The sequence below is a fragment of the Neophocaena asiaeorientalis genome, unplaced genomic scaffold (assembly GCF_003031525.2).
Source record: "Neophocaena asiaeorientalis asiaeorientalis breed wild unplaced genomic scaffold, Neophocaena_asiaeorientalis_V1.1 scaffold116, whole genome shotgun sequence".
NCBI classification, from domain to species: domain Eukaryota; kingdom Metazoa; phylum Chordata; class Mammalia; order Artiodactyla; family Phocoenidae; genus Neophocaena; species Neophocaena asiaeorientalis.
In genome coordinates this window covers 12,807,879-12,835,509 of record NW_020174561.1, presented here as the reverse complement: position 1 = coordinate 12,835,509, position 27,631 = coordinate 12,807,879, and the positions used below count along the sequence as shown (strand labels likewise).

Genomic DNA, 27,631 nt, shown 5'->3' with positions numbered 1-27,631 from the left:
ACAAAATAAGGGCCTGAAATTTCAGCTGCAGGGCCAGGGAGTTTTTACTCTTCTCTGTAAGTAAGTCTGTTACAAGATTTATCTCCTTGAAAATATGTATAAAGCTGTAACTTTATTTTTGTACTGTATTTTGCAATGTGTATGGAAGGGGGTGGAGAGAAGCTTGTCTCAAAGTGTCCTGTATTTTTGGTACTTAATTTTCATCTCCCTTATGTTCTCTTTCTCAGATTGAGCAGTTGTCCTCATCCTACCAAGAAATTACAGTGGACAGGCACAATAGAGCTTTGCAAGCAGGCAGAAGTCAAGTTTCTTATCCTTGTGAAATTTAGCCTGGACGCACTTACTACGTAACACAATGTGAGACATTCAGGTAGAAATAAACAAAAGACCATACTAATCGCCAGGTGTCTGTAGTCACAGCTTTCGGCAGGACTTCACATAAAGCAGAGAAGCTACAGGATTTGGGACAGCACAGTTGACGGAAGAAAGTTAAGGGCATTTAACTGACTTGAAAACACAGGAAGAAAGGACCAGCACATAAAATAACATATTTTGTGGGATGAGCTATTCAGTTGAGTTCAAGTGTAGGGCAATGGTGACTTCTCGGCCAGTTACTATAAATTTGACATGTATTAAGCAAACAAGTGGGTTGTAAAAGTGGGAGTCCAGGTTGAAATGCCTCTTTGAGGGGCCCTTATCAAATATTTGTCTAAGAGAGTTAGTATCATGGAAGAAAAGGTGGTCAACTTCAGGGACCTAGATCTAGCTTCTGCAACTTGCTTCTATATAGTTTAACAAAGTAAAAACTTTTTCCTTCTGGTGTGTGCTCTTTAACATATTTAAAATATCTTTAACATCTTTCAGAAATTTATTTTTCTACCAATATTATTGAGGTTAATTGTTTTTTACAGATAAGGCACAAATAGCTAAAGGCTTATCTCTGAACTACATTGCATTTATAGCACAAGAAAGATCCCACAGGCTTTCATAATTTGAATGGGAAATGGCTATGGCAGTTAAATGAGGAGAGGAGAGGGAAACTGAACAGCAAAGAGCAGGTGGTCTGTTCCAACTTGGCAGGTGCTTTACCAGGCCCTGGGGTCCTGTCTGTGAATCAGGTTGGATCTGCCACAGCCCGTCATCGCCAGTGGAAAAGTAGTGCCAGATTCCTATCGGCACTGACTTGGGTGGCAATGGAATGATGTTATTGCATTCAGCAAACGCTTATGGCCTTTTTTCTTGGGTTTGCTATGGGACTAATCTTCTGGTTAAATGCATTACACAGAGCTCATCTCTAACAAAATCATGTTCCTATTTGGTTAACATTATAGATGAAAATCTTGAACACCATATGTTTACTTGAAAACAGAATCTAGACTTCCAAGTCTTCTACCCACTCATGTGACAATAAAGTCTTCCTAAAGGGAGTAGAGATTTTTAGGTGGGGCAGAGCGTGATGGCATCTCATATCAAAAGCCACATGGTTGCCATGGTTTTCAGAAGCTCAAGCACCGCCTTTGTACAAAAGGAACAAAATGTTAAATTTACTTTCAGTTTGAATTTCTGCCACTGAAAATTCTTTTTTTCTTTTTAATAACAGCTGCTGGTTTTCTTTCAATTTAATTAATTAATTAACTTATTGGCTATGTTGGGTCTCGGATGCTGCACGTGGGCTTTCTCTAGTTGCAGCGAGAGGGGGTACTCTTCATTGCGGTGCGCAGGCTTCTCATTGCGGTGGATTCTGTTGTTGTGGAGCACGGGCTCTAGGTGTGCGGGCTTCAGTAGTTGTGGCTCGCGGGCTCTAGAGCGCAGGCTCGGTAGTTGTGGAGCACAGGCTTAGTTGCTCCGCAGCATGTGGGATCTTCCCGGAACAGGGCTCGAACCCTTGTCCCCTGCATTGGCAGGCGGATTCTTAACCACTGCACCACCAGGGAAGTCCCCCACTGAAAATTCTAATTCAACTCAAAATATCCCTCTGCACACAGGGCAGGCAGAATGGCCAAATGATGATGCTGTATGATGATGATGTCAGCAGCCTGGACCCCTTCCCATGTGGCTCCCTGGAGCACTCCATAGCCCTTGCCAGGTACCCGGAATATTTGCTCTTTGGTAATAAGGCCAGATACATGACCAACGGCTCCCACTTAAATCTGTAGCATCTGGACATCCAGATGAAGAGATATTTGATTCTACTCACAGATATCAAGCTAAATATGCTAAACTCTAAAGAGAGCTATTTCAGGAGTCTCAATTAGTCTTCAAAATGGAAAAGCTGTTTCTGTACTTATGTAAAATATAATATGCCATATTATACTGTTTGTTACTTCACCAAGTTTTTAACACAGCATTTTAACACCTCCCCATTTATAAATGTATACTGCAGCAGAAGCCATATTAGGCATATCTAATCAAAATCAAACCCGATTTTCCTGAGGCTGTTACCACCATCATATCTGGGCATCTGGGGAGGACATACAGCGTCCTTGGCCTATGAATAGATACCTGGAGAATCTAACCTTCACCCTAAGCATGGGAGTGCTGGGGATGGGAGAAAAGGAAGAAGGAGAGGCAGGCATATGTGGGCTTGAAGGAAAGAATGCTTATGAAATAGGATAAACTACAAGTGTGGAGATCAGGCCACTTTCCTAAAAAAACTTCATCTTCATTTTGTATCCTGAGATACTAGAGGCAAGAAGGGTGACAGCAGATAAATCCATGACACTGTGCCCTCCAGGAACAGCTCCTGCCATTCTGACCATCCCCTACTCTCCTTTCCTGACTCCTATTCATCCAAGTATTGACCTCAGATCATTCTACCTCCCCCGCCCCACGATATGCTTAATACAAGCTAATCTAATCAACTCTCAGAGATTCACTTTTACATCAATAACTTCCCATATGTCTGTATCTAGTTCTGAACTTCCTTCAGAGCACTATTTCAGCCTTCTGCTGGTCACATTTCTCAGGTGTGTAACAGGATCTTCAGTCTTCATGTGTCCCACTCAAGGGTCATATCTTATTCCCAGTGCTCAGTACATGGGAGATGCTTAATGGATTCTGCTGAGTTAAAATGAATTAAGAAAGATCAGAAACGACTCAAGTGTCCAGCAACAGGGCTGGTTAAATAAACTATGATACGTCTAGTTAATAGAATATTATACAGCTACAAAAGAAAAAGAAACCATAAATGAATGAGGAGCTTTCTATGTGTTGATTTGGAAAGACTGCCAGGATTTAAGTGAAAGAGAGATGTGCAAGGGAGTTTATCTATTGTGCTACCTGCTAGGCCCTGCATAAAGGAACAATGGAAGGACATGTAAGAAACTAATAAAAGTGGTTACTTCAGGCTGGGGGTAGGTGATAAATAAGGTAATGGGAGGGGGACTTCTCAAGGCATACTCTGTTATACTGTTTGATTTTGAACTATGTTAATATATTACCTATTTAAAACAAATAGTAATCATCAAAAAAAAAACAAAAAATAAACAAGCAAAAAACCAAAAAATGAGTGAGAAATTAATTCAGAGGCAAAGAAAAAGAACTCCAGGATTTGGAGGTTTCAAACTTGAGATCAAAGTGAAAAGACTGTTTTGCAGTCTCCTCTCCCCCTAAGCAATGAGCTGCAATTATTATCAGTGTAAATGTCTTACTTGTTAGCCACCAAGCGCATGACAGTCCAGTCCTTTGGGAACATCTCTGGGCGTATCAATATTCGGAACACAGTAAAGATCTGCAGCAGGAAATCCTTGGATAAGGAGGAAAGAGACAATTTTACTGAGTTATTATAACTGTCAACACACACACACACACACACACACACACACACACAGTGCTGTTGTTACCATTTCCAAAGCAATTACAGAGAAGGGAGCCCTATTTCAATAGTTTACCCAGGAGAGGGAATCATTGCCCTTCCCATTCTTAGCACCCAGCTGGTTTGCTACCCTTCCCAAATGTTCCTTTTTCCTTCTCTTTCTCATGCACAGTGGAAATGACTTTTGGTTTTTCTTCACAAGCTCCAAAAATGTAGGTTTTAGAAATAAAATGGAAAACTAGTTAACAGAAGATTAGCAGGGAAATGTATTTTCTTTCTTCTATTACAGTGTCCTAAACTTCAGAACTTTTCAACTCAAGAGAACTGTAAATGGTCCTGGTTCAATTTTGTTTTCCTTTAAGTGGGTGTCAAAATTTAGAAATGTTTTGCTTAAGATGATTTCATGTTCATTAAAAAGCATCTTAAGCAAAAATCCCATATTTCTTAGAGGGCATTCTGAAGATGCAGTATTAATGGGATGCATGCAGGTTTATAGAATCTGCGGGTCCTATGCAGAATAAATAGAAATAATGGATGTGCGCTAAGCTGAGCCCAGTGACAAGTCCTTAGAAGCTAAGAGAGTGTCAAGGTATTCTTCACAGAGATGCCATACCAGGGGGAGTGGTATTTACGGAGATGTTATCTTTAAACAGATCACCTGGAAACACTCTTGACAAGAAGCTGTTGTCAGGCATGGAAATATTTCTTAAAACGTTACAAGAGATAGGTTCAAAGTGCTGGAGCACATTATATTTAACAAGGAATCAAGAAGATAACACACCGCAGGTAATGAATAAAATGGAGCTTGCCCTACTCAAAAAGAGATTGGCTCAATCTAGCTATCATTTAGATTTATTAACTAGAAAACTTAATAATTTTTTTTGTAACTTAAGTACTGCTAGGAAAATATATTTAACAATCTGATTGAAGGCAACAGTATGGTTTTGCTTAGAAAAAACACCCCAAACACATGAGTTTTATTTACCAAACCCAACAATACATAACAATACATAATGTCAAGCACGTAAGCTGCTTGAACGTAAGATTACAATTGTCACTCATACCATTAGAAGACAGAAAGATAGAATCTAGAAAACTAAGAAACAGGTGGGAGCTGTGTGTGTGCGTTTACATATTCTAACAGCTTTGATCAAACCCATAAATATTTTGACAAGAATTTATTTTAGCTTCTTTGGCTTCAGCACACATACGTTGATGTGTGGTATGTGCCATGTGGAAACATGCCCAATAGGTCATCTTTCTTTAAATGGCCAGACAGATCCTCCCTGTGTTGTCAGAATCACCAGTTTCCCAAACGTATTCTACTACGGGTCAGATAATTTTGGAAAACACCTCCCACTCGAGCCCTCCTTTGGGATAGGACGTCATTAGCTCACTAAAACTGTGAGAAGCCCTTTTTAATGCATTTCTAAAACTTATTCCAAACAGTTTTCCGGTTGATTCTTTTGAGTTTCCCAGACATGAACACATATAATCCCTGAGAAAAATGATGTTTGCATTGTACCTTTCTTTTTTTTTTTTTTCTTTGCAGTATGCGGGCCTCTCACCGTTGTGGCCTCTCCCGTTGCAGAGCACAGGCTCCAGATGCACAGGCTCATGGGCCATGGCTCACGGGCCTAGCCACTCCGCGGCATGTGGGATCTTCCCAGACCGGGGCACGAACCTGTGTCCCCTGCATCGGCAGGCGGACTCTCAACCACTGCGCCACCAGGGAAGCCCTGCATTGTACCTTTCAAAGTGTTACAGCTCACTTTAGTTTCCTGTCTTGTTGCATTTGCTTAGATAGATATTAAAGAAAAAATCACGAAGGTGGTGAGTTGCTTGTTTTTTCACAGTCTACAAGTACTTAGGAATAGTTTAAATAAATTCTAAAATACTGATGTTTCATCTTTTCTCCTCCAATCTTTTAACGGAATTGGAAATTGGAGGCAGCACCCTTTGCGGGGGGAAATAGGAGAGTGTGATGTCCATTGCACTGAGAAAAAAATTGGCTGAAAAATTGGCGGCAGGAAGCAAGATATCTATCTTCTGGGCTAGCAACTTGGCTCATTCTTTTGTAGTGCAGGGGACAAAGGTGACGTTATTCCAGGTATAGGAGCAGAGACAGACAACCTGTTTCTGTACCGTCTCATTTTTTTATTCCCACTTATCTCACAAAATATAATAAAATGCGTGCCAGCATGGGACCTTGTGCCAATGCTTATGTATTGACATCAACCTTTATTTCCCTGAAGAAAACTTTTCAGTGTCTCAAGTAGGTTTCTAAACTTTATCTACCTTTACAGAACCAAGGACATTCATTTGTAGAAACCTTACAATGAAAATAAAAGAACATTATACTGAGAATCAGGAAATCTAGATTGTAATCCTGCCTCGGTCATTAACTGGCTCAGTGACCTTGTTAATTTATTTAACCTCTCTGGAACTCAGCTCTGAGGCTTTATAATGCAGGGGCTTTAAGGTCCCTTGTAGTTAGAGAAGATTAAAAATAATTAATATGATCACGTATCTATTCATACAGTATGCAAACATGTTTCTTATTTCTCAACTGTAGGCTAATGTTTTAGCAGATGGTAACACAAACACCTTCCACTGTGGTACTTACATGTAATTTAGTTCAGCAAGTATTTCTTGTCAGCTGCCATGCGACAGGTTACATTTCAAACTCAGTTCCAATGTTTTAAAGCACTAAGACCTGAACGCTAGATTCAGCATCCCCTCCCTTCGCTCCCCCAATACAATGGTATTTCCTTGTCTGTTCTGAGTGCTTTTCAGCTCTGATTATTTCACTAAACAAGAGCTTCTGCATAGATACGTGAAATTATTTTGCACACATAACGATAACTAAATAACAGATTTTTTTATAATCTAGAAAAAGAACACTGCTGTAATAATACTCCTGTTTGGACAGCACACAGAAATAAGTGTTTCTCATATGCCATCATTTCAAAATTGGCTGCCTGGGAGCAGTTTCTTTTCTGTTTGTTTACTTCAAATAGTACAACATGGCTACTTCACTGTATTCCTGGTAATTATTCAAATAAGGGTTCAAAATAAAAAAAGACAAACAGGGAGGTGTTACTTTACAGAAACACTTTTTCTGCAGTGTAAAAGGTTCAAGTAAGAACGTTCATATGAAAACCTTCAAAAACAATAAAAAGTCTCACATTCAAATAGAAAAGAAAGCCGGAGCAGTTGTTATGATGTTACATTATCATTAACACTTATTCATTTATAAATGTCGGGTCCTTTAATATGTGCCGGGCACTGTGTAAGATGCTGGGGACACCTAGTGGGGTAAAATATACTCTTTCATTTATTCATGCAATAATATTTATGAAGTGCCTGCAACATGCCACACCAGAGTTAAGTTAGTTGAATGTGACTTTTGCCTTCCTGGAGCTCAGAGTTTTGTGGGAGAGACGAATGCTAATCTATTTACGCACGTGGTACAAACTAGGATACATCTGAGGGCCAGGTATTCCACACAGAGGGAAGGGCACCTCCAAGCCTCAGACTCAAGACAGAGGTTGCCCAGGCTGCAAAGGGGAGTGGCAAAAAATGGGGCTGGTAGGTAAGTAGGGATAAATAAAAGATGGATAGGGACTTCCCTGGCCGTCCAGTGGTTAAGACTCACGCATTCCAATGCAGGGGGCGGGGGTTCGATACCTGGGTGGGGAACTAAGATCCCATATGCCTTGCGGCATGGCCAAAAATTTAAAAAAAAAGATTAAAAAAAAAAGATGGATAGATAAATAGAAAGATAATGATAAATAGGGACCAATCAAAGGTAAATAAATAAATACAAGGTAAATAAATCTCATACCTTTTCCCTGGTAAGCAGTTTGGAAATTTATCCTGAGGGCGATGTGGAGACACTGAGGGGCTTTATGCAGACATGTAAGAGGATCAAATTCTGGTTTTACAAAGATTTTCTGACTACAATATATAACACATTGTTTTGTGTTTACATGTACTATAGTATCAGAATAGCACAGATAGAAATCAGGTGTATGAAACAGAACTGGGGAGGCACAGAAGGAGGCCTTTTGAGATCATGAAACTTGAGTTAAGAGATTTGGGAAAAAAGCATCATGAAGTACGTAGACAGCCCGGGACACTGTCTCCTTATGTCAAGAGCAATGAATGGGACAGAGCCTTCTAGATACACGTTTCCTTTACTTATGACTTAGACTATAGTCAATCTTATTTTAAAATTTTGCCACAAATTTCAAATGTGTAACACCCTTGATGCAAGGTCTGAATTCAATTAAAGACTGTTAATCATCGTTATCACATTGAAACTAATATCCTTAAAATTGACTGTTTAAGTACATCATGCAAAAATAACTCTCAAATCATCCTCAATCCTATTTATTACAGAACTATTTTTCTGTAATAAAATAAAGACTATAAGTTGAAATAACTGTATGGAAAAAGATGGCTTCTGAAGCAGGCAGACATTTATTATGACGGTTGATTCATTCAACAAAGATTTAATGTTCCAGGCTCTGTGCTTAGGACACAAAGACAGAGCCCCTACTCTCAGAGAGCCCACAGTCATCAAGAATACAAGGAAACAACAAATAATAACATGCATTGTTGCACATGCTGTCACAGAGGGGGACTGTAGTCTACGAAGGCTTCATTTAAAAAAAGTGATACCTGGGCCGGATTTTACTGCAGGAGCTGAAATCAGGGAAGGGATTAACGGGGTACAAATTAGGCAATGGAAGTGAGGTGTGGTGGAATAGGCATTTCAGGTAGACAAAAAAAAAAAAAAAGATCCAGAGGAATTAAAAATTATCTATATGGTTTGTTAGGAATATACAAGTAATCGTAGTAATCTTAAGTGACTGGAATGAAAGGTATTTGGAAAGGGATGGAGGACAATGAGGATGGAAGGTAGACTGAAGATAAGGAAGACTTGATGAAAAGACTGGACTTTGTCCTGCAGTTAATGTAAAGTCCTCAGAGTTTTAAAGTTGGCTTGAGACTTGATCAGATATGATTGTTGAAAGCTAGTGGGCCAGTATAAGGGAGACAATGAAAGGTAATAATAATGCTGTACAAAACTTCCAGAACACGTACACTGTCAGGCTTAGAGCAAGATCACCACAGTTCTATATGAAAAGTCACAATCAACAAAAAACAGGAGTCTTACTGCTCTCTATATACATAAAATGCCAGGGATATGGCCCCAGTAGAAGGTAGGTGTATAATAAAACATTACTGACTACAGAAGAAGGAAAAAAAAACCCTAATCACTGCTTAGTTTTTGCTTTTGTTCACTTCTAAAATAATGGCATGTTCTAGAGAAGGAAGGAAACAATGCAGAGGACCAGCGCTCAGGTCCGCGCTCCTACACACTTCAGGTGACGCTGTGACTCACAAGTACTTGAGGACCAAGGAGAAGAAATGGCCTACTGTTCACAATGCTGAAAGCCACTCCAACGGTAACCCTGGAGACACCCAGGTTCTCCAAGCAAGAATGAAGTTTAAAACTGCACTAGGCTTAGCAGATACTTGAGAATTACAGACTTTCAACTTTCATTTTGATTTAGAGACCCATGGGGAAATGCTAGGCCAAATCTCTCTTTGAATTGATAAGAAGAGAAAAAAAGCAGTGATGCTAGGAATAAAGAACCAAAATAAGATTAATTTGAAAATCTCAATATATAATTTGTCAGTATCAATTAAGATTAAAATGTATATATCCCATGATCCAACAGTTCTACTTCCAGAAATTCATGCTACAGCAATAAGGGCACAAATCCATAGAGATATATGTATCAAGATGTACACCACAGGATCCTTTCTAATGGCAAAAATCAGAAACATCCTGAATGCCCACTAAAAGGGAAATAATTATGGATCATCATATAATGAGATTCAGAAGAATGAATAATGTACTGGGCTATATAATGTCCATGGTATATTACTGTGTGAAAAGACGTGCAACCAGTATGAACAGTATGATTCCATTAAAAAATGCGCGTGAGGATACAGCATAGAAAATAGTCTATGAGGATACACCCCTATGTGTTAACAGCAACTATCTCTGGGGAACAGAATCATGTGCGTGGAGGAAAAGAGGACATACGCTTTATTACTTTAAACCAATAGGGTTATGTGGGATTTTTAGTGTCTAATCCCAATAACAGTTATCATTTTTCTTTAATATCACTCTATTAAGTTGTACCTTTCCTTACTGATCATTCCCTTATTTACTCAGTTTCTAACCTAAATGTAGATACAAAAAATCCTCCCCCCCAATCCCAAACTCTCCCTCTGCCAATTTAGCCTTTTTAGACGTCCTCACTTCATGAACAGAACTACCTCATTACTTTTAAAGAGCTGACGAAGGAAATGTTATACAATTTGATAGCAAAGATCTTCGTTTAGGGAAGTTTACTGAAGTGTAGGCAAAAGCTGAGTTTAGCTGCCTGAGCAAAGAACTGAGACGTTAATAGAATTCCTAGCCCTCGCAATTACTTGGGAATGATGATAGTATCAGTCTTCATCGCAGGGGGTAGTGAAATGAGACGCTGCAAGAAAAGAGTTTAGCGCTGCATCTGCCTCATGGCTGAGGGAGTGGGGCTGGGGAGGTACTACGTAACCGTTAGCCATTATCACTCTTGTTGCTTATACATATCACACTCATTTACAACTTATGATTTAGATGTCCCGATAACATTAAGGCATTAACAGAGATCGTTTTATTAGTCTTGATATTCCCAACATCTAGCCAAGGTGCTCAACAAATGTTTACTGAGTCAAGCAACTGACATAATAAAATAATAATAGTGCTTACCTCATGGGGTTCTTTTCAGGATTAAATGAGTTAATATTAATCAGCCTCTTAGAACAGTACCTTACGTGTACTAAGTTCTATATAAATGTTTGCTGTTTGAGGTCGTCAGTTCCTTTACCACAATACCCAAATCCCACAGTCCTCTAAGATTTTTGGTTTTATAATACATTTGGCAGCAAAACCTTACCCAAACTACTCATAGTCTTTATTTATCCCAACTAGAGCGAATATTTTATTTGGCTGCAGAAATACTGAGATGTTTGATAATACAGTTGACCCTTGAGCAACATGGGTTTGGACTGTGCAGGTTCACTTATACAAAGATGTTTTTCAATAGTAAATGCTATAGTACTACACAATCTGCAGTTGGTTGAATCCGTGGATGCAGAGCCATGGATGTGGAGGAAACATGGATAGAGAGGAACCACGTGTACAGAGGGCTGACGCTGGGCTATGTGTGGATTTTCAACTACACATAGTTCAAGGCTCAGCTGTAGTTGCTACCCCCAATTCTACTGGAGGTGCTATATGATACTATACAGTATATGTGCCATATTATCTTTCTGAAATCTCAAAAATTCTGATTTCTGAAATACATTTGGTAGAAGGACTTCAGACAAGGGACTAGAGATCAGTGCTATCATCTTTAGAAAATCTTGTAACATAGATTTCAGTAGCATAAATACGGATACTTGACTTTGAAGAAAATTGAGAACAGGAAAACTTCACTTGTTAAAAGGTGGTATCTGAACTTTTAAAATACAGATTAAAACCAGCTGACTAATTAGCCTTTAGTAAAATAAATGCCCTCCAGTCTGCCTTCACTCCAGTTATCCTCCTTCCATTCTTACACTGGGGAAGGTGTCCTTCCTCCCAGTCAAGGCTAATTAGGTCCCTCCTGCTGCTTTCTTAGAGACCTCCCCCTGTGAGTTAGGACCTCTTTTATCTTCAATATCTCCCTCTCCACCAGCTCTGATCATTTTTATTTAAATATGTTTAAGTCTCCTCCATGATAAATATTCCTCTGACATCCCAAGTTCTCCTTCAGTAGACACCTTATGCTCCTCTTCTTGCAACACTGTCTACATCCACTATATCTTTTTCTTTTTTTTTTTTTTAATTCCTCAGTCCATGACATCTTGGCTTCTACCCTCACCAATGCATTGAAAATGCTCAAGTTCACCAAACATTCGATAATTCAATAGCGCAACCAGATAGGTCTTTCTTAACACAAATGTGATCACGTCTGTCCCTTCTTAAAACCCTCCACAGTTTTCCAATGTCCTCAAAATAAAGTCTATGCACATTCACAGAGCCTTATGTCTTACATCTCTCTTCCTCACACTGTATAGTCGGTCTATCAATCTACGAATGTTGCCTGAATGCCTACAGCATGCTAGGCAAGTTCTGGAATCTGAGGATACAGCAGTGAACCAGCCATCGTTTCAGACATCAAGAAGTTTATAACCTAGTAGCTAGGAGTTGGGGATACACGCGAACAAATAAACAAAAATATTCCAGATTCTAATAACCGTTATTAAGGTGGAATGGCAGCTGTGGTATGTCAGTTAGGATATTCAGGTGATGTTTTAGTTGAGAGATCTGAATGTCTCAGCCAAAGATGGACAGCACACTCCCACCCAGCTCTCAGCTGAGACCTCCCTTGGGGAGTTTTCCTCTAGCCTTGAGTTGGGGCTGGCAGAAATGCCTAGATGCTCCAAAGCACTGTGTGCTTACTCTGTGTCTTCACCACTCTCATTTGCCTATGTTACTGCCCATTACCAGTTTGACTCTTCCCCCTATAGGAACTGGCCTTTTTGTTTCTGGTTACATAATAATGCTGGTAGAACTTGGTATGTCGGAATTGCTCAATCTGAAGGACAGATAGAGTAATTAATATTGTTAAAAAAATTTCCTTGGCCTGAAGGTCCAGGTTTTTTTCTTATTTTTTTTTAGGCCCGGCTACTTTGAAGTGGGAAACATGTGTCCCTTGAAAAGGTGTGTGGCTGACTGAAATGAGGGAAAGCCACATAAAACACTTTATTCATTACTTTCATTTGCTTTATTATTGTTAATATGACTATTAAAGCATAAAACTCAATACCTAGATTAAACAAATCATGTTTTTCAACTTATGCTTTTCTACTATTTTTTTCTCATTCCCAGGACCTGTGAAAATATGTAATTTTTCCTATGAGAAATTTTGAAATACGAAGTCATAGACTTCTTGAGTAAAACCTAGTGGTTCCTCAGCTGTGTTAAATATTCAACTTGTGATGAAAATTAATAACTGCACGATTATTTTCCTTTTTAACCATATGGGTTTCTGTATGTAAGTGGGTAAGTTCTAAGATCTTTATCCATTTTTAATTCTAAACTCAAGATTAAATATAAGCATGAAAAACACGATATTTTCAGGCTTGGGCACATGCCAATCAACTATCAGATAGATTACATCTGCCCAAACCTATTCTTTGTTTCATATGACTCAGCTTGTCAACTGATCCAAGGTAACTGAAAGATTCTTCTGAGATGATACAACAGTTAAAAGTCAAAGATAAGGGATCCCTATGCGTTATCTATATTGAAAAAAATCTAGAAATCTTCCTCTAAGGCACTATGAAGGCTTGTAATCATGCAAACGTTACACTGTGCCTATAACCACTGTCTTATAATTCTCCATTCCCAAGTGATAGGGAAAGAGTAGGATAATTAAATAGTTTGTTTAGCAATCCCACTAGGGAAGGGAATTTTAAGGAAGTCTGGGAGACTGTTGTAAGCTAATGACCACTCAACAAAATAATCCAGTAACCTAGCAACAATCTATACTACCTTTTAGGAAGAGCAGGTGCATTCAAGGGCCAGGCACACTCAAGCCACAAGTCCTGATAGTTAAAACACAAGACAGTAGGTATGGGATCTGAATCATGTTACACGAAGTCAGGGAATTAATGGTCCTTGATGAGTAGCATTCTGCATGTAGCCAAGACAGGAATATAGGTGAAAGGGGAAAGAAACCAGGTGAAGGGGGACATTATACCAAGATATGAGATGAACTAACATGTTTAAGTATATGTTAATACCCTTTTGCTAATACACATATGATTTAAATAGTGCCATGACAGTCCCGGTTAGACCATAGAGGGTCAAAGGAGGAACTAATGATGTAAGCCTTGACATCTACCCAAAAATGAGGAAGAAGGTCGTCTTCTCCCCTCCCCACTTTTTCTTTGATTATAAAAGTGTAGCCCTCTTTGTTCTTGGGGCCATGCTCCCTTGCTGGCCAGCTTCTATCTCTCACAAGCATCCTATGCTAATAAACTCACTCTTGGCCTATAGCTTTGCCTCATGCTGACTTCTTTCTCTTCTGAGACAAAAGAACCTGAGCTTCAGTAAGTCTTGATACCAGGTGAGTAGTTTCAATTAAAAGACAGTGGGTTCAAATGTAAAATAGATAGCTAGTGGGAAGCAGCCGCATAGCACAGGGAGATCAGCTGGGTGCTTTGTGACCACCTAGAGGGGTGGGATAGGGAGGGTGGGAGGGAGATGGAAGAGGAGGAGATATGGGGATGTATGTATATGTATAAGTAATTCACTTTGTTATACAGCAGAAACTAACACACCATTGTAAGGCAATTATACTCCAATAAAGTTGTTAAAAAAAAAAAAAAGACAGTGGGTTCAAGTCCCCTCCTAGGTCAGAGACGGTGCGTTTAAGTCCCAATCTGCGGGTGACTTGGGTTCAAGTCCCAGACCGTGGGTTCGAGTCCCAATCTGAGTTTTGGCTGGGTTCAAGTCCCATCCGAGAAAGAGTACTTAAGTGACCCTTCCATTTTGATGTTTATGTATGAAGCTGTCTAGAAACTGAAGCGATGGAAGAGAAATAAAAGTAAATACGGACAGAAGATAGGTCATTCCTGTGACTGAGGACGATCAGCTTCTAAGGTTTTAGTGAACACCATGAAGGAAGTGTTAAAGTCACCTAAATCTTAGCAAGGATTGGATTTTTACAAACCCAGCATCAATATCTTCCATTTAATGTCACTGTCAGAGTAGCACAGCATATTGATTAGACCAAAGCCCACAGAGAATGGCAAATACAGCTCTGCCTCCCTAGTCAGAATGTTGTAGCCAGAACTTCTCACTGTGTTTTTAGAGGGATGAAATCAGCTAATATTGTAATACATACTCCCTTATCTGCTATTAAGGCAATATTTCTAAGTCCACGTAACTAGACTCAGTCTATTTGCTTTTGTCTCATTCGTTCTGTTATTCTGTTTCTAGGTTACTGGACTTTGATGGCAGGCATTTCAAATCCTATATGCTTCTCCAAAATAAGAATTAATTGCTTAGCTTGAGTACAGAAATTTTAAAGAATCAAGACAGAAGAGCAAATCTGTGCAGAAATCTGATAAAAAACAGAATTTAATGGAATCAGGTAAAGCAAGTGTCAAAAACCCATCTGAATGATGATGAATAAGAACAAGAGAAACTAAAAAGATATATTAGACACTTTAAAAAATGCCACTTACCCTTAGTTCTTCTTTCGTATTGAAACTATCAAGAAGCTGTTGATAATGTCTATCTGTCATTTGCCGTAACAGGGACAAGAGACAAGCAACAAACTCCCCCTAAGAGAAAAAAAAGGAAGCGTGTTTTTTAGTAAGTACATAAAAAAAAATCAGTAACTTACCTTCAACTGATCTCAAATAGAACACTTGAAAAGAAAACCCACTATGATCCAAATTTACCCTATGATGTTGTCTTAATCTAAATTAACCATAATATTACAGTAAAATTTCTCCCTGTAATGATTACCATTTACTTGGTACACATGCATTTTAAAATTTAGAGTGGGGACTTCCCTGGTGGCATAGTGGTTAAGAATCCGCCTGCCAATGCAGGGGACACAGGTTCAATCCCTGGTCCAGGACGAGCCCACATGCCGTGGAGCAACTAAGCCCGTGTGCCACAACTACTGAGCCTGCACTCTAGAGCCTGCAAGCCACAACTACTGAGCCCATGTGTCACAACTACGGAAACCCGCGTGCCAAAACTACTGAGCCCGTGCGCCTAGAGCCCATGCTCTGCAACAAGAGAAGCCACCGCAATGAGAAGCCCGCGCACCACAATGAAGAGTAGCCCCCGCTCACCACAACTAGAGAAAGCCCGCACACAGCAACAAAGACCCAACGCAGCCAAAAATAAATAAATAATGAAAAAATAAAATTTAGAGTGGATTTTTTTTTAACTTGGGTGGAAGCTTTTCAGTAGGGAAGTAACTCCACACACTTAAAGAAGATAAGGTACTGAGGCTCCTGACCATTTATTAAGCATTTACTATGTCTTCGTTCATTATACTGTTTGAGCCTCATATCAGTGTTATAAGGTAGGGGGTATAATATGAATTTTTTTTTATTGAAGTATAGCTGATTTACAACATTGTGTTAATTTCTGCTGTACAACACAGGGAATGCTAATTTAAAGAAAGTAAAATGTAGGTTTGGTGGGCTAAAAGACTTGCCCAAAGTCACACAGCTAGACACTGGCAGAGCTGCAGTTATTCCTGGGGTTTTCTACTCCAAAGCTCTTCCTGTACCTTCATGCTCCATTTTTTAATTCACATGACCTTCTCCAGCTCATCAGTGTTCACCTGCTGACTTGTTGGGTGTCAAAAAAGCCATACATTGCATAATGTTTGTTTCAATCTCCTTTTAAGAACAGTTTAATTATTTTTTAAAATTTATTTTATTAAAGTCTAGTTGATTTACAATGTTGTGCTAATTTCTGCTGTACAGTAAAATGATTCTGTAATACAGAACATATATATACACTTTTTCTTATTCTTTTCCATTATGGTTTATCATAGGATATTGAATATAGTTCTCTGTGCTACACGGTAGGACCTTGTTTATCCATCCTGTATAAACTAGTTTGCATCTGCTAACCCCAAACTCCCAACCCACCCCTCCCCCATCTCCCCTCCCCCTTGGCAATCACAAGTCTAAGAACAGTTTAAGTTAACTGTGATCCTTTTGTGCTTGGGTGCTACGTGATTGACTCCTACAAAGTCCAAATCTTAAAAATTAATAATGAAAAACAAAATATATATATAGCATCCATAGATTTGAAGACATAAAATTGCTATCACTTGCATTTCCTGATGCATTTCTAACTTAAAATATTATGTTTTCAAATGCAAACTTTTTTGCTCAGCAAAGAATTTATCTACTTTTAGTTACATTTAAAACAATACAAGCACAACAGGAGAAGTAATCAGTGGTAATTGACTGTGGATTTAGAGAAATTCAGTTTAATTGGGAATTGGTTTCTTTGAGTTTACACGGAAAAAGATTATAGGCTCACATGTAAAATCTGAGACTAAAAGCCCTGAGTAATCGGATTTACCAAGAGAGGCAGCTAAGTCAGGACAGTCAAACGTATCCCCACCAAGGCCATGGGAGGCCTGAGGATGCTACTTAATGGCCATGTCAGGGTAACCAGAGATGCAAGCTGGCTCCTTGCATGTGGATAATCATCTGCAACACACAGATATGACAAGTAATTATCCCTACATACCTTTTAGGGCAAATATTTAAGAACTAATCAGTATGGGCTGGCAGAAATACCCTCTAAGCTCTACATATTACTTTGTTACTGCACAAAGGAACCCTTGATACTTAACACAAGAAATAGAAAATTTAAGGGCACAATCATGAATATTTTAGTGTATGTGTATGAAGAAACAACCCAAGGCTAGGAAGAAACTACTTGAAAGGACTGGGAGCTCATACACGATTGGTGCTCATATATGACTGAGAATAGTGTTTATTCTCACCAGTCAGACTGAAAAATCCTCACTATTAATAGGGCATCAGGGCATCAGTTAGAGTACTAAAAGTACTCGTTTCCTCAGTAGTGGGGAAAAATTACTCCTAGAATAAATGCTGCTCTGATCCTACCTAAAAAAGTTCAAAAGCAAGACCTGAAACAATCTAACAGTCCCCAAGAAACTGCCATCCTCATTCCACAGCAAAGGTCAAAGATATTTTTTGGAATTAAAAAAAAATTCACCTCCCAACAAGGTAAAATTTACAATGTCTGGCGTTCAATAAAAAATTACTAGGCTTACACAGAAATAGGAAAAAACATGATGAAACAAATGAGAAGAGAAAATAACCAATCAATAGAAACAGACCAGAAACGACACACATAATAGAATTAGCAGTCAAGGACATTAAAATCGTTTTTAATTACTGTATTCTATATATTCAGGAAGCTTGAGGAAAGACTGAACATGTTAATTAGAGACATGTAAGATTTCAAAAGGAACCAAATTAAACTTCTAGAGATGAAGATTGTCATGTATGAGATGAAAATTCACTGAATGGGACTAATGGCAGATTAGACTGTGGACAAGGAATGTCACCTGCTGTTTCAGTATACAAAGGCTGTTGAGTCATCATCTACTACAGCCACCCCTGATGGTGCACCCTGAGGGGAATTCAGGATGGAGAAAACAGGATACTGGTCCTAGATAGTTAAGATGCACATCAAAGGAATAATTTCAATAAGCCCAGACTCTTGAATCTTCTCATACATAAAAAAGCACTAAAATCGTTTACTTGAGATGTCTATTTTTTGTATTTAGAAATAATCTTTTGATGTTCGACTACATTTTTTTTTTTTTTTCAGTAAAAACTCCTATATATCCTGGTTCCTCCCTTACCTCTTTGGGACAGTCCCTCAGAACTATCTGAGAGGCTGCCATCTGGGGCTATACTCCTCAGTAAGTCCGCTGAATAAAACATAATTCTCAACTTTTAGGTTGTGCATTTTTTTTCAGTCAACAGACAATATAGAAGAAGACAGCGTAGTAGATATCCTCCAAAATGAAACAGAGGGAAAAAAAACAACTAAAAGAGAAGAAAAAAGCACAGTGAACTCTAGGACAACTTCAAGTAGCAAAATATATACGTAATTGCAGACCTCAAGGAGAAGGGGTCAGAAAAAGTAGTTGAAGAAATAAGGGGGAAAAATTTCAGATTCTTTGAAAAGCATAAACCTATGTATCAAAGAATTTCAACAAACCCTAAGCATACAAAGCATGAAAAAAATTACACCAAAGCACAACATAGTAAAATTGCTGATAGCCAGTGATAAAGAGAAAATCTTAACACCAGTGAGAGGAAAAAAAGACACATTATATCCAGAGGAAGAAAGATAAGGATGAGAGATTTCTCACTGGAAACAATACAAACTAAAGATAAAGATGAGAGATTTCTCACTAGAAACAATACAAGCTAGAAAACAGTGGAGCAACATCTTTAGAGTACTGAAAGAAAACAACTGTCAACCAAGAATTTGTTACCCAGTAAAATTTTTCAAAAACAAAGACAAAATAAAGACTTTTCAGACATCCCCAAACTCAAACAGTTCACCACTTCTACTCAACATTACAGTGAAGGTTCTAGTAAGTGCAATAAAGCAAGAACAAGAAATAAAGAAATACAGATTGGAAAGGGATTTTAAAAAAGCTGTCTTTATTCACAGACAACATATTTGTGTACAAAGAAAATGCTACAGAATCTACAATGAGCTACTAGAACTACTTAAGTGAGTTACTCAATGTTTAAGAATACAAGTTCAGTGTACAAAAATCAATTTTCTGCATAATGAAAATGAACAATTAGAAATTGAAATTTAAAATAATATAATTTATAATACCATTAAAATATGAACTACTTAGTGATATATATGACAGAATATATGTAAGATCTGCTGAAAGCTACAAAACCTTGATGAGAGCAATTAAAGATGACCTAAATAAATAGAGAGATATACTATGTTCATAGACTGGGCGATTCAATATTGTTAAGATGTTAACTCACTCCAAATTGATATATAAATTCAATGCAATCCCACTCCATATCATAGCAGGTATTTTGGGGGGCAGAAAGTGACAAGCTGATTTTAAAATTCATATGGAAGTGCAAAGGACCTGGAATAATGAAAACAACTATGAAAAAGAACAAAGTTAAAGGTCTTAGACTACCTGACTTTGAAACTAAACTATAACGCTAAGGTAATCAGGATACTGTGTTACTGATGTCCAAACAGAAAAATAGATAAATAGAACAGAAAGCCCAAACCAGAAACAATCCAAACGCCCACGAACAGGTGAATGAATAAACAAATTATAGCATAACCATATAATAAAATATTCAGCATTAAAAAGAAATGAACTACTGATAAACAAAGTAACATTGATGAAACTCAAATAATTATACTGAAGAAGTCAAAATGCCCTCCTCCTGCCCCATTCCCCCAAAAAACCAATGACAATAACCACATACTGTATGATTCCATTCATATAAAAATCTAGAAAATGCAAACTTATCTATGGTAACAGAAAGTAGGTCAGTGGTTGCCTGGGGATGAGGTAATGAAGAGGGGCAAGAGGGAGGGAATACAAACAAGCACAAAGAAACTTGCGAGAGTAATAGACATGTTCATTATCTGGATAGTGATGAAGGTTCACAGGTATATATATTATGTCAAAATTTTATCAAACTGTAGACTTTAAACACATGCAATATTTTGCATGTCAATTATATCTCTAAACTTTAAAAAAAAAGACATTATGACAATATTATCATTTATGGAACTATGTGTATGTTGCTGTATTTTGATTATATTATCAAGTTTATCCCTCACTAGAGCCTTGTTGGGTGGACACTATTAACTTAACGTTACAGTGAGATCTGTTAAAGTTAATAAATATTTATCCCACGTTCCACAGTCAGAAAATGGTGAAGCTGGGGTGTTAACCTAGGTACCTCTGGCTCTTCTTCCTGCTGCTCAGAGACTGATTTATTTTATTGAGGAAATATAACTGAGCTTGGGGGTTATATTTCAAATACAAATAGATATATAAGAATCTGTCTGTTAATAACCAATGTCTGTACCTTTTAGCCTCTCTTATGTCTTGACGTGAAAATGTAAATCTAGTTGGTAGAAATGCATTCAATGTTTCATCTCTTAGTTTTTCTACATCCTATCTACACTGTCTCCAATGCAGCTACTAGATCAATATTCTTATTTATTTCAACATACATTCTGTGAAATATCTTAAATGACATTATTTTTAATAATTTTAGCAATAATAAAAATTATTCAAAAGTGAATAGACTTTCATTAAATCTTTACAGTCACCATACCTAGGAGAATACCTCTTTGAATCCATATCATTACCTATTTATATCTGTCACATCTGGTTTAGGCCCAATGCAAACAACTTGTCATCCCGATATCTAATCTTGGCACAATTAAGACATGTTGTCAATCCCAATATTTACTGTACAATGTCATTTTATTTATTCACTTCATCAATTTAGGAACTCCAAGCACATTTAACCCTGTTAAGAGGCCTGGACGTCCAGTATTTTTTACCCGTAATGTAACTTTGTTTCTAAGAGATTTTTAAGTGTCTACATGAAAACCCTAGACTCACAATTTATTAAAAAGAATAAATAAAAAAACACTGTTGGCCAAGATTCACTTCATTTTAGTGTTGGAACTTTTTTATGTACAAATCACCGTCAGAAAGAACTCTATGCTATAGTGGCTTGCATCCATTTAACAACTAGATTGAGCATACTGGGCATTTCCACCAATAACTGTGAATAAAATTATTAGACAGCTACAACAGTCTTCAAGAAACCTTCTATTATACATACCCACAATTTAGAAACATCTCACAGAATTCTCCTGCCTTCTTCTCCTTCCCCCAACCACAGCCCATGGTGCGCAAAAACTTTCAACAAATGCGGAGTATATCTTAGACGTGGCTCCTGCTGAACTGGGTCACCTGCACTGTAAATGGTGCTGAACAGAATTATGTGCTAAGAAAAGAAGCATTTATCACTTGTAAGGAACTCTGGAGTCCAATTAGTTTGAGGGTGTGAACAAACAGCCATGTATGCCTCTTTATAAAATCTGCTTCCACATACAATTAGACGTTTGAAAGGAACCGATTACAATGGTGCTGCCTTTTTTTTTTTTTTTCCAGCCAGAGAGAGTATTTTAAACCTAAAAGAGCAGTTGGTAGAAGAACAAAAAGTACAATCCTTTTAGATAGTAAAACTAAGGCTACTATTACCTGGAATTATGACAATAGTGGAAGCCGATCGTCCTGTTGGTGTTACTGGGAGGCAGGCTGACAGCCGTGGTACTCAGAGAGAGCTGAAACACTTCACCATGACACACTGTGGGACCAACTTTTACCTACATTATGTCTGCTTATTGTGGGCACCTTTTCTGTAAAGACTGAAGGGTGCTCAGTGTAGGACTGCCATGTAAAGACTCCCTATTCAGAAAGCCTGTTCTCTAAATAAGAGAAAATGATGAAGAAATTAGACAGGTCTTCAGTGCCCAGAGAAATGACCTTGTCAATGACCAGAACATATTTCTCACCATAGAATTCATTACAATGTAAGCGCTCTTTACAGGAAACTGCCCTGTTTGCTATAAGAGCAGGAAGCCCCTTTTCTTGTCACTTTAGCAAAGCTATACTGTAACTAACTTTTAAACCAGGGACCTCCATGCTCTACTCATCTCCAGCCCAAGCACACATTTCAAATCTTTTAATCACACAATACCTTGCCTAACTTGTCAGTTCTTTCCGTACATCAAAGAAGTAGAAATGAAGAATAAGTAATTAACAGATGACCAGATCTCTTCCCTAGCTTTCCCTTCAGTAATCTCCCGAACAGAATGTGTGACCAAACTGTATGAACAAGATAACATCCAGAGGAAGATCACAAGGGAGTTGACAAGCCTGCACACATTGGGGATGGCAATGACTGTGACCCGCATCTCAATGATGAACTGAGATTACTACCCTGTTTCCCTTTAAACCCTTTCATGGCTGAGCAGAATCTTCAGAGGTGGTTTTTGAGGGATGCTGAGTCCACCATCTCCCCAGATTGCCGGCATTCTGATTAAAGCCACCTTTCTTTTCTATACCTGTAAGTATGTAATTGATTTTGGTTAATTCCGTAACAATAACAACACCACCACTTATTACTTCTGTAATAATAATAATATTATTATTATTACAGAAGTAATAAGTGGTGTTGTTATTGTATACCTGTATACCTGTAATACAGGTATTACTTCTGTAATAATAATAATAATATTACGGACCACAGTTGCTACCACAATTACTAACGGCTAAAATGTACTGATATATTGTTTAAACACTTTTACAGATTTGATGAAACCCTCACACTAACTTTGAAATAAGTACAATTTTTTTCTCTATTTTAAAGGCAAAGAAACAGAGGCTAAAGATACTAGGTAACTTGCCCAAGAGCATGCGTAGTTAATCAAAGGGAAGAGTAGGATTCAAACCAGGTCTGCCTGAGGACTCAAAAAGAAGAGCCTTAAAGCATAAAACTAAGGTGCCAAATAATTTAAGCGCATGTTTTCTCGCAAACTTCATCCCACATACCTAGAGTGAGCTTGGTTTTTCACACAGCAAGGGGCACAACATAGCTACGTGGGGGAAGGTTTCCCTTTACGTGATTTTCCTAAAATTGTAGCACGCCGGACGATGAAACTGCCTGCCCAAATCCATCCACGAGCTTCATGCATTGCCTTCTCAAGCCTCTTAATTTGCACTGATTATTACACTCTGAAGCCCTACAGGCCATGCATGTCCCAGAGAAATTTGGTACTTTCAACCCTGCCTATGGATACAAAGCAGTTTGAAAAAGTTTTTGACCTCGGGCAGTCTCTGACCACATGGAGCATTTCCTATGATTTTGTTTGCTCTGCCATTATAATTTTAGAATTGTGTTCGAGCTGTATTGCCAGGAAGCAGTTGAAATGTTACCATCAAAACCAAAATGAAGGAGCCTTTCTTCTGCTTTTGGGAAGGTGGAGTATATATGTTTTTCCCAATTCCTCCTGCCAAGTACAACTAAAACCCCTCCATTATATATAAAACAAACAAAAGACGACTCTGGAAGGTGGAAAGAAAAGACTGGCTAGAGACCCTGGACCCAAGGAAGGACATAGTGCTGAGCTCTCTCGGTTTTCTTTTTGCCTTATATATCCCACCCCTGGAGCCGAAGAAGCTGGCCGTCTTGAAACACCAACTACTGCAAAGAAAATCCCCCCCAAAAGCCTATTCTCTTGGGCCAAAGGATCAGGAAATGGGCAGTTTAAGAAGAAACAACTTTTAGCAGTCATTGCTCTACTGCAGCTGAATTCTGCAAAACACTTTGGCCTTTCTCACACCTGCAAAAGCCAAATGGGGAGCCAGGACTTCCATCCTCACAACGCTGTGATGAGGCACCCAACATCTCTCTCCAGAGCGGACAGCAAGATAGGGAGCAGGGACTTTCATGACAACTGGCCTGTGTCAGTGAAGACAATGCGAGGAACCTGGACTTCTACCTCTATCTGGCCATAATGAATTGGCACCCAACCCCTTACCCTGCCAAGTCACGTGACATAAAGCCACCTGAGACAGGTATAAATAAGATCTAGAGTCTTATAATACAAAAATGTCCAGATTTCAATTGAAAATCACTCATCACACCCAAAATCAAGATATAAAATTGAATGAAAAAAGACAAGAGATGTCAACACTGAGGTGATAGAGATGTTAAAATTATCTGACATAATACAAACATCAACTTAAAATGGTTCATGGACTTAAATGTAATATAGAAAACTCTAACACTTTTTAGGAAAGAAGAACTAGGAGACAGCCTTCACGATACAGGGCTAGACAAAAAGAGTTCTTCAGCTTGACATCAAAAGCATGATCTGTAAAAGGAAAAATTGATAAATTGGGCTTCATTGAAATGAAAATTTTTGCTCTACAAAAGACCTGTTAAAAGGATGAAAAAAACAAGCTACAGAGTGGGAGAAAATATTTGTAAACACATATTCAATGAAGGACAAGGATCTAGAATATATAAAGAACTCTCAAAACTCAAGAGTAAAAAGCAATCCAATTAGAAAATGGTAAAATGACATAAAAAGACATCCCACTGAAGGGGATGTATAGATGGCAAATATGTGAAAGATGTTCAGCATCATCAGCCATTAGGGAAATGCAAATCAAAATCATGATAAGATGTCACTACCTACCTATCAGAACGCCCCCATCCCCTCTCCACTCTTCAAAGTGAAAACACCAAGTGCTGACTATGGTGTTGAGAAATGGATCATTCATCATACACTGTGTATATGAGAATGTAAAGTGATACACCCACTAGGGAAAACAGTTAGGCCATTTATTACAAAACTAAATATGCAACAACCATACAATTCAGCAGTCATACTCTTGGGAGTATTTAACCTGGAGAAATGAAGATTTATGGTTAGATAAAAACTTGCACACAAATGTTTATAGTAGCTTTGTTAGTAAGAGCCAAATTCTGGAAACAACCAAGATGGCCTTCAATGGGGATAGTTAAACACACTGTGGTACAACCATACCATGAAAACTACTGACTAAGTGGAAGGAACAAATTATATATAGATACACACACACACAATGACCTGGATGAATCTCTAGAGGATTACACTGACTTAAGAAAAAAAAAAAAAAGCCAATCACAAAAGGTTATATACTGTATGATTCTATTTGTACAACATTTTTTTTTTTTTAAAGAAGATGTTGGGGGTAGGAGTTTTATTAATTAATTAATTAATTTTTGCTGTGCTGGGTCTTTGTTTTTGTGCGAGGGCTTGCTTTGTTGTTGCAAACGGGGGCCACTCTTTATCGCGGTGCACGGGCCTCTCACTATCGTGGCCTCTCTTGTTGCGGAGCACAGGCTCCAGACGCGCAGGCTCAGTAGTTGTGGCTCACAGGCCTAGTCGCTCTGCGGCATGAGGGATCCTCCCAGACCAGGGCTCGAACCCGTGTCTCCTGCATTAGCAGGCAGATTCTCAACCACTGTGCCACCAGGGAAGCCCACGTACAATATTTTTTTAAATTTTTTTAATCGAAGTAGAGTTGATTTACATTGTTGTGCCAATCTCTGCCGTACAGTGAAGTGACTCAAATACAACATTCTTAAAATGACAAAATTATAGAAATGGAGAATAGATTTTGTGGTTGTCAGGCTTAAGAAGGAGGTGAAGATGGGAGGGAAGTGAGTTTGGCTGTAAAAGGGCAAGATGGGGGATTCCTGGGGTGATGGAAATATTCTGCATCTTGATTACATTAATATCAATAGCCTAGTTGTGATACTGTTCTATAGTTCGATAAGAGGTTACCATTGGGGAGACTGGAGAAAAGGCACATGGAATATCTATGTTATTTTTCACAACTGCACGTGACTCTACAATTATTGCAAAATAAAAAGTTCAGAAAAACATGAAAAGACAGAACAAAAAAATTCAAAACAAAACCCCCCAAACTTTCAAACCCATAATGAACTCCAGTGGTTTTCAGGAAAAAACGACGTTTTGAGCATTTACTATGAACCAAATAATAGCTAAATACACAAAGCCAACCCTATGAGGTAGGCAGCATTTTACACATGAAATTCCATCTGACCATGAGAAATTAACTGCTTGCTCTTCTTTTCTTTTAATGAGGCAGTACAGCTATTACACATTTTAGAAAGTTTTTTCATACTCTCTTTAACCTTAGTTTGTTAAAAGAAAGAATTTAACTTTACTTCCAAACCCAGGGCTTGGCAGAAGGAATCAGGTAAATCTTAGCTCTGAAAGCAGAGAAAATAAAATTCAATGCAAGATGGCCATCCTTAAGCATTCAACTCTGGCAGGAGAGCCAGGGTGGACTTTTTATTTTTTTAAGTAAAAACAAAAATTATTTTCATCAGGGGCTAGGCAAACATTCTTAAGACAGGGGTTCTCTAATGCACAATTTGTAAAAATAATGGGAAAAGGCTGACATTTTTGTAAATAATCTATATGTGAAAACTATAGCATCTACTGCCATTTTTGCAAATGGTATTTGGAAGAATGTTCTTAATCAGACCTAAAAAAAACAAATGTTTGATCAATTGAATGTGAGTTTTAAATAGAAATCAATTTATGTACCAATCCATCCATCTACGTATCTCTCTCTCTCGCTCTCCACACACACGTATAAATATATACACAAATGAACTATCACACAAATTATGTCTTAATATTTCTTATAAATCATGTTATATTAGATTCATAATAGTGGAGCTTGAAGACATCTTAGAAGTTACCAAGTCAAACTTTCTCAATTCATAGCTGAGGAAACTGAGCCCCCCTCACCCCACCCCAAATTAAGATTCTTACTAGTCATAGTGAAAAATTCAGAATCAGAACTCAGGACCCCCAGCTGCTATTGCTCTATTTCACTATTCTCACTTCCCCAAGCAATTCGATGGATGAAAAAAAAGAATGAAAAGTTATCAAGAAGACTGGGGATTTAGAACCAGGTTAACTTAAATTGGGCAAAGTGAAAATAAACTGCGCCAATTTGGCCTTTCTGTAATTAAAAGTATCTTATATTAAAAATATCTTATATGCTGCTTATAAACAGCAACCCACCCTCAAAGCAACTGAGGCTTTAACAAGCACAACTATGCTGTTTGGTGTGCCATTTGCTTTACGGCCTTACCGTGACATCCTGGAACTGGAGACGCATGGTGGAGCCGGATGGCTGTGGTCGACTGGTGATCTCCAATATGGTCCTCAGCAGGATGTCCAGCAGGCTGGCCACTATCACATCTATTTCCTCCAGCACAGATTTTTCCTTAAGAAAAGAAATAATGTGTTCAGGAAATTGTGGCTTAAAGTATATATTAATCTCTCTTTACTGGAAAAGGGGAAAAAGCACATTTCCAAATATAGAATCAAAGAGTCAGAGAACTCGAGAGCTTGACAGACCTGGACCTCCCCTAACTCACCTAAGTGAATGACCTTTGTTTATAGATAACAAAGGGCACGGAGAT

The 27,631-nt window shown here is 38.3% G+C and overlaps 1 protein-coding gene across 1 annotated transcript in view; it reads right to left on the bottom strand.

Annotated features, from left to right (window-relative positions):
• Nucleotides 1-27,631, bottom strand: part of DOCK4 (dedicator of cytokinesis 4) — a 474,863-nt gene that overhangs the window by 79,146 nt on the left and 368,086 nt on the right. The window contains exons 25-27 of the mRNA XM_024757836.1: nucleotides 27,298-27,432; nucleotides 15,182-15,280; nucleotides 3,651-3,745 (exon numbers count right to left, since the gene is read on the bottom strand). Coding sequence (XP_024613604.1) covers nucleotides 3,651-3,745; nucleotides 15,182-15,280; nucleotides 27,298-27,432 — 329 coding nt within the window. The remainder of the gene's footprint in view (nucleotides 1-3,650; nucleotides 3,746-15,181; nucleotides 15,281-27,297; nucleotides 27,433-27,631) is intronic.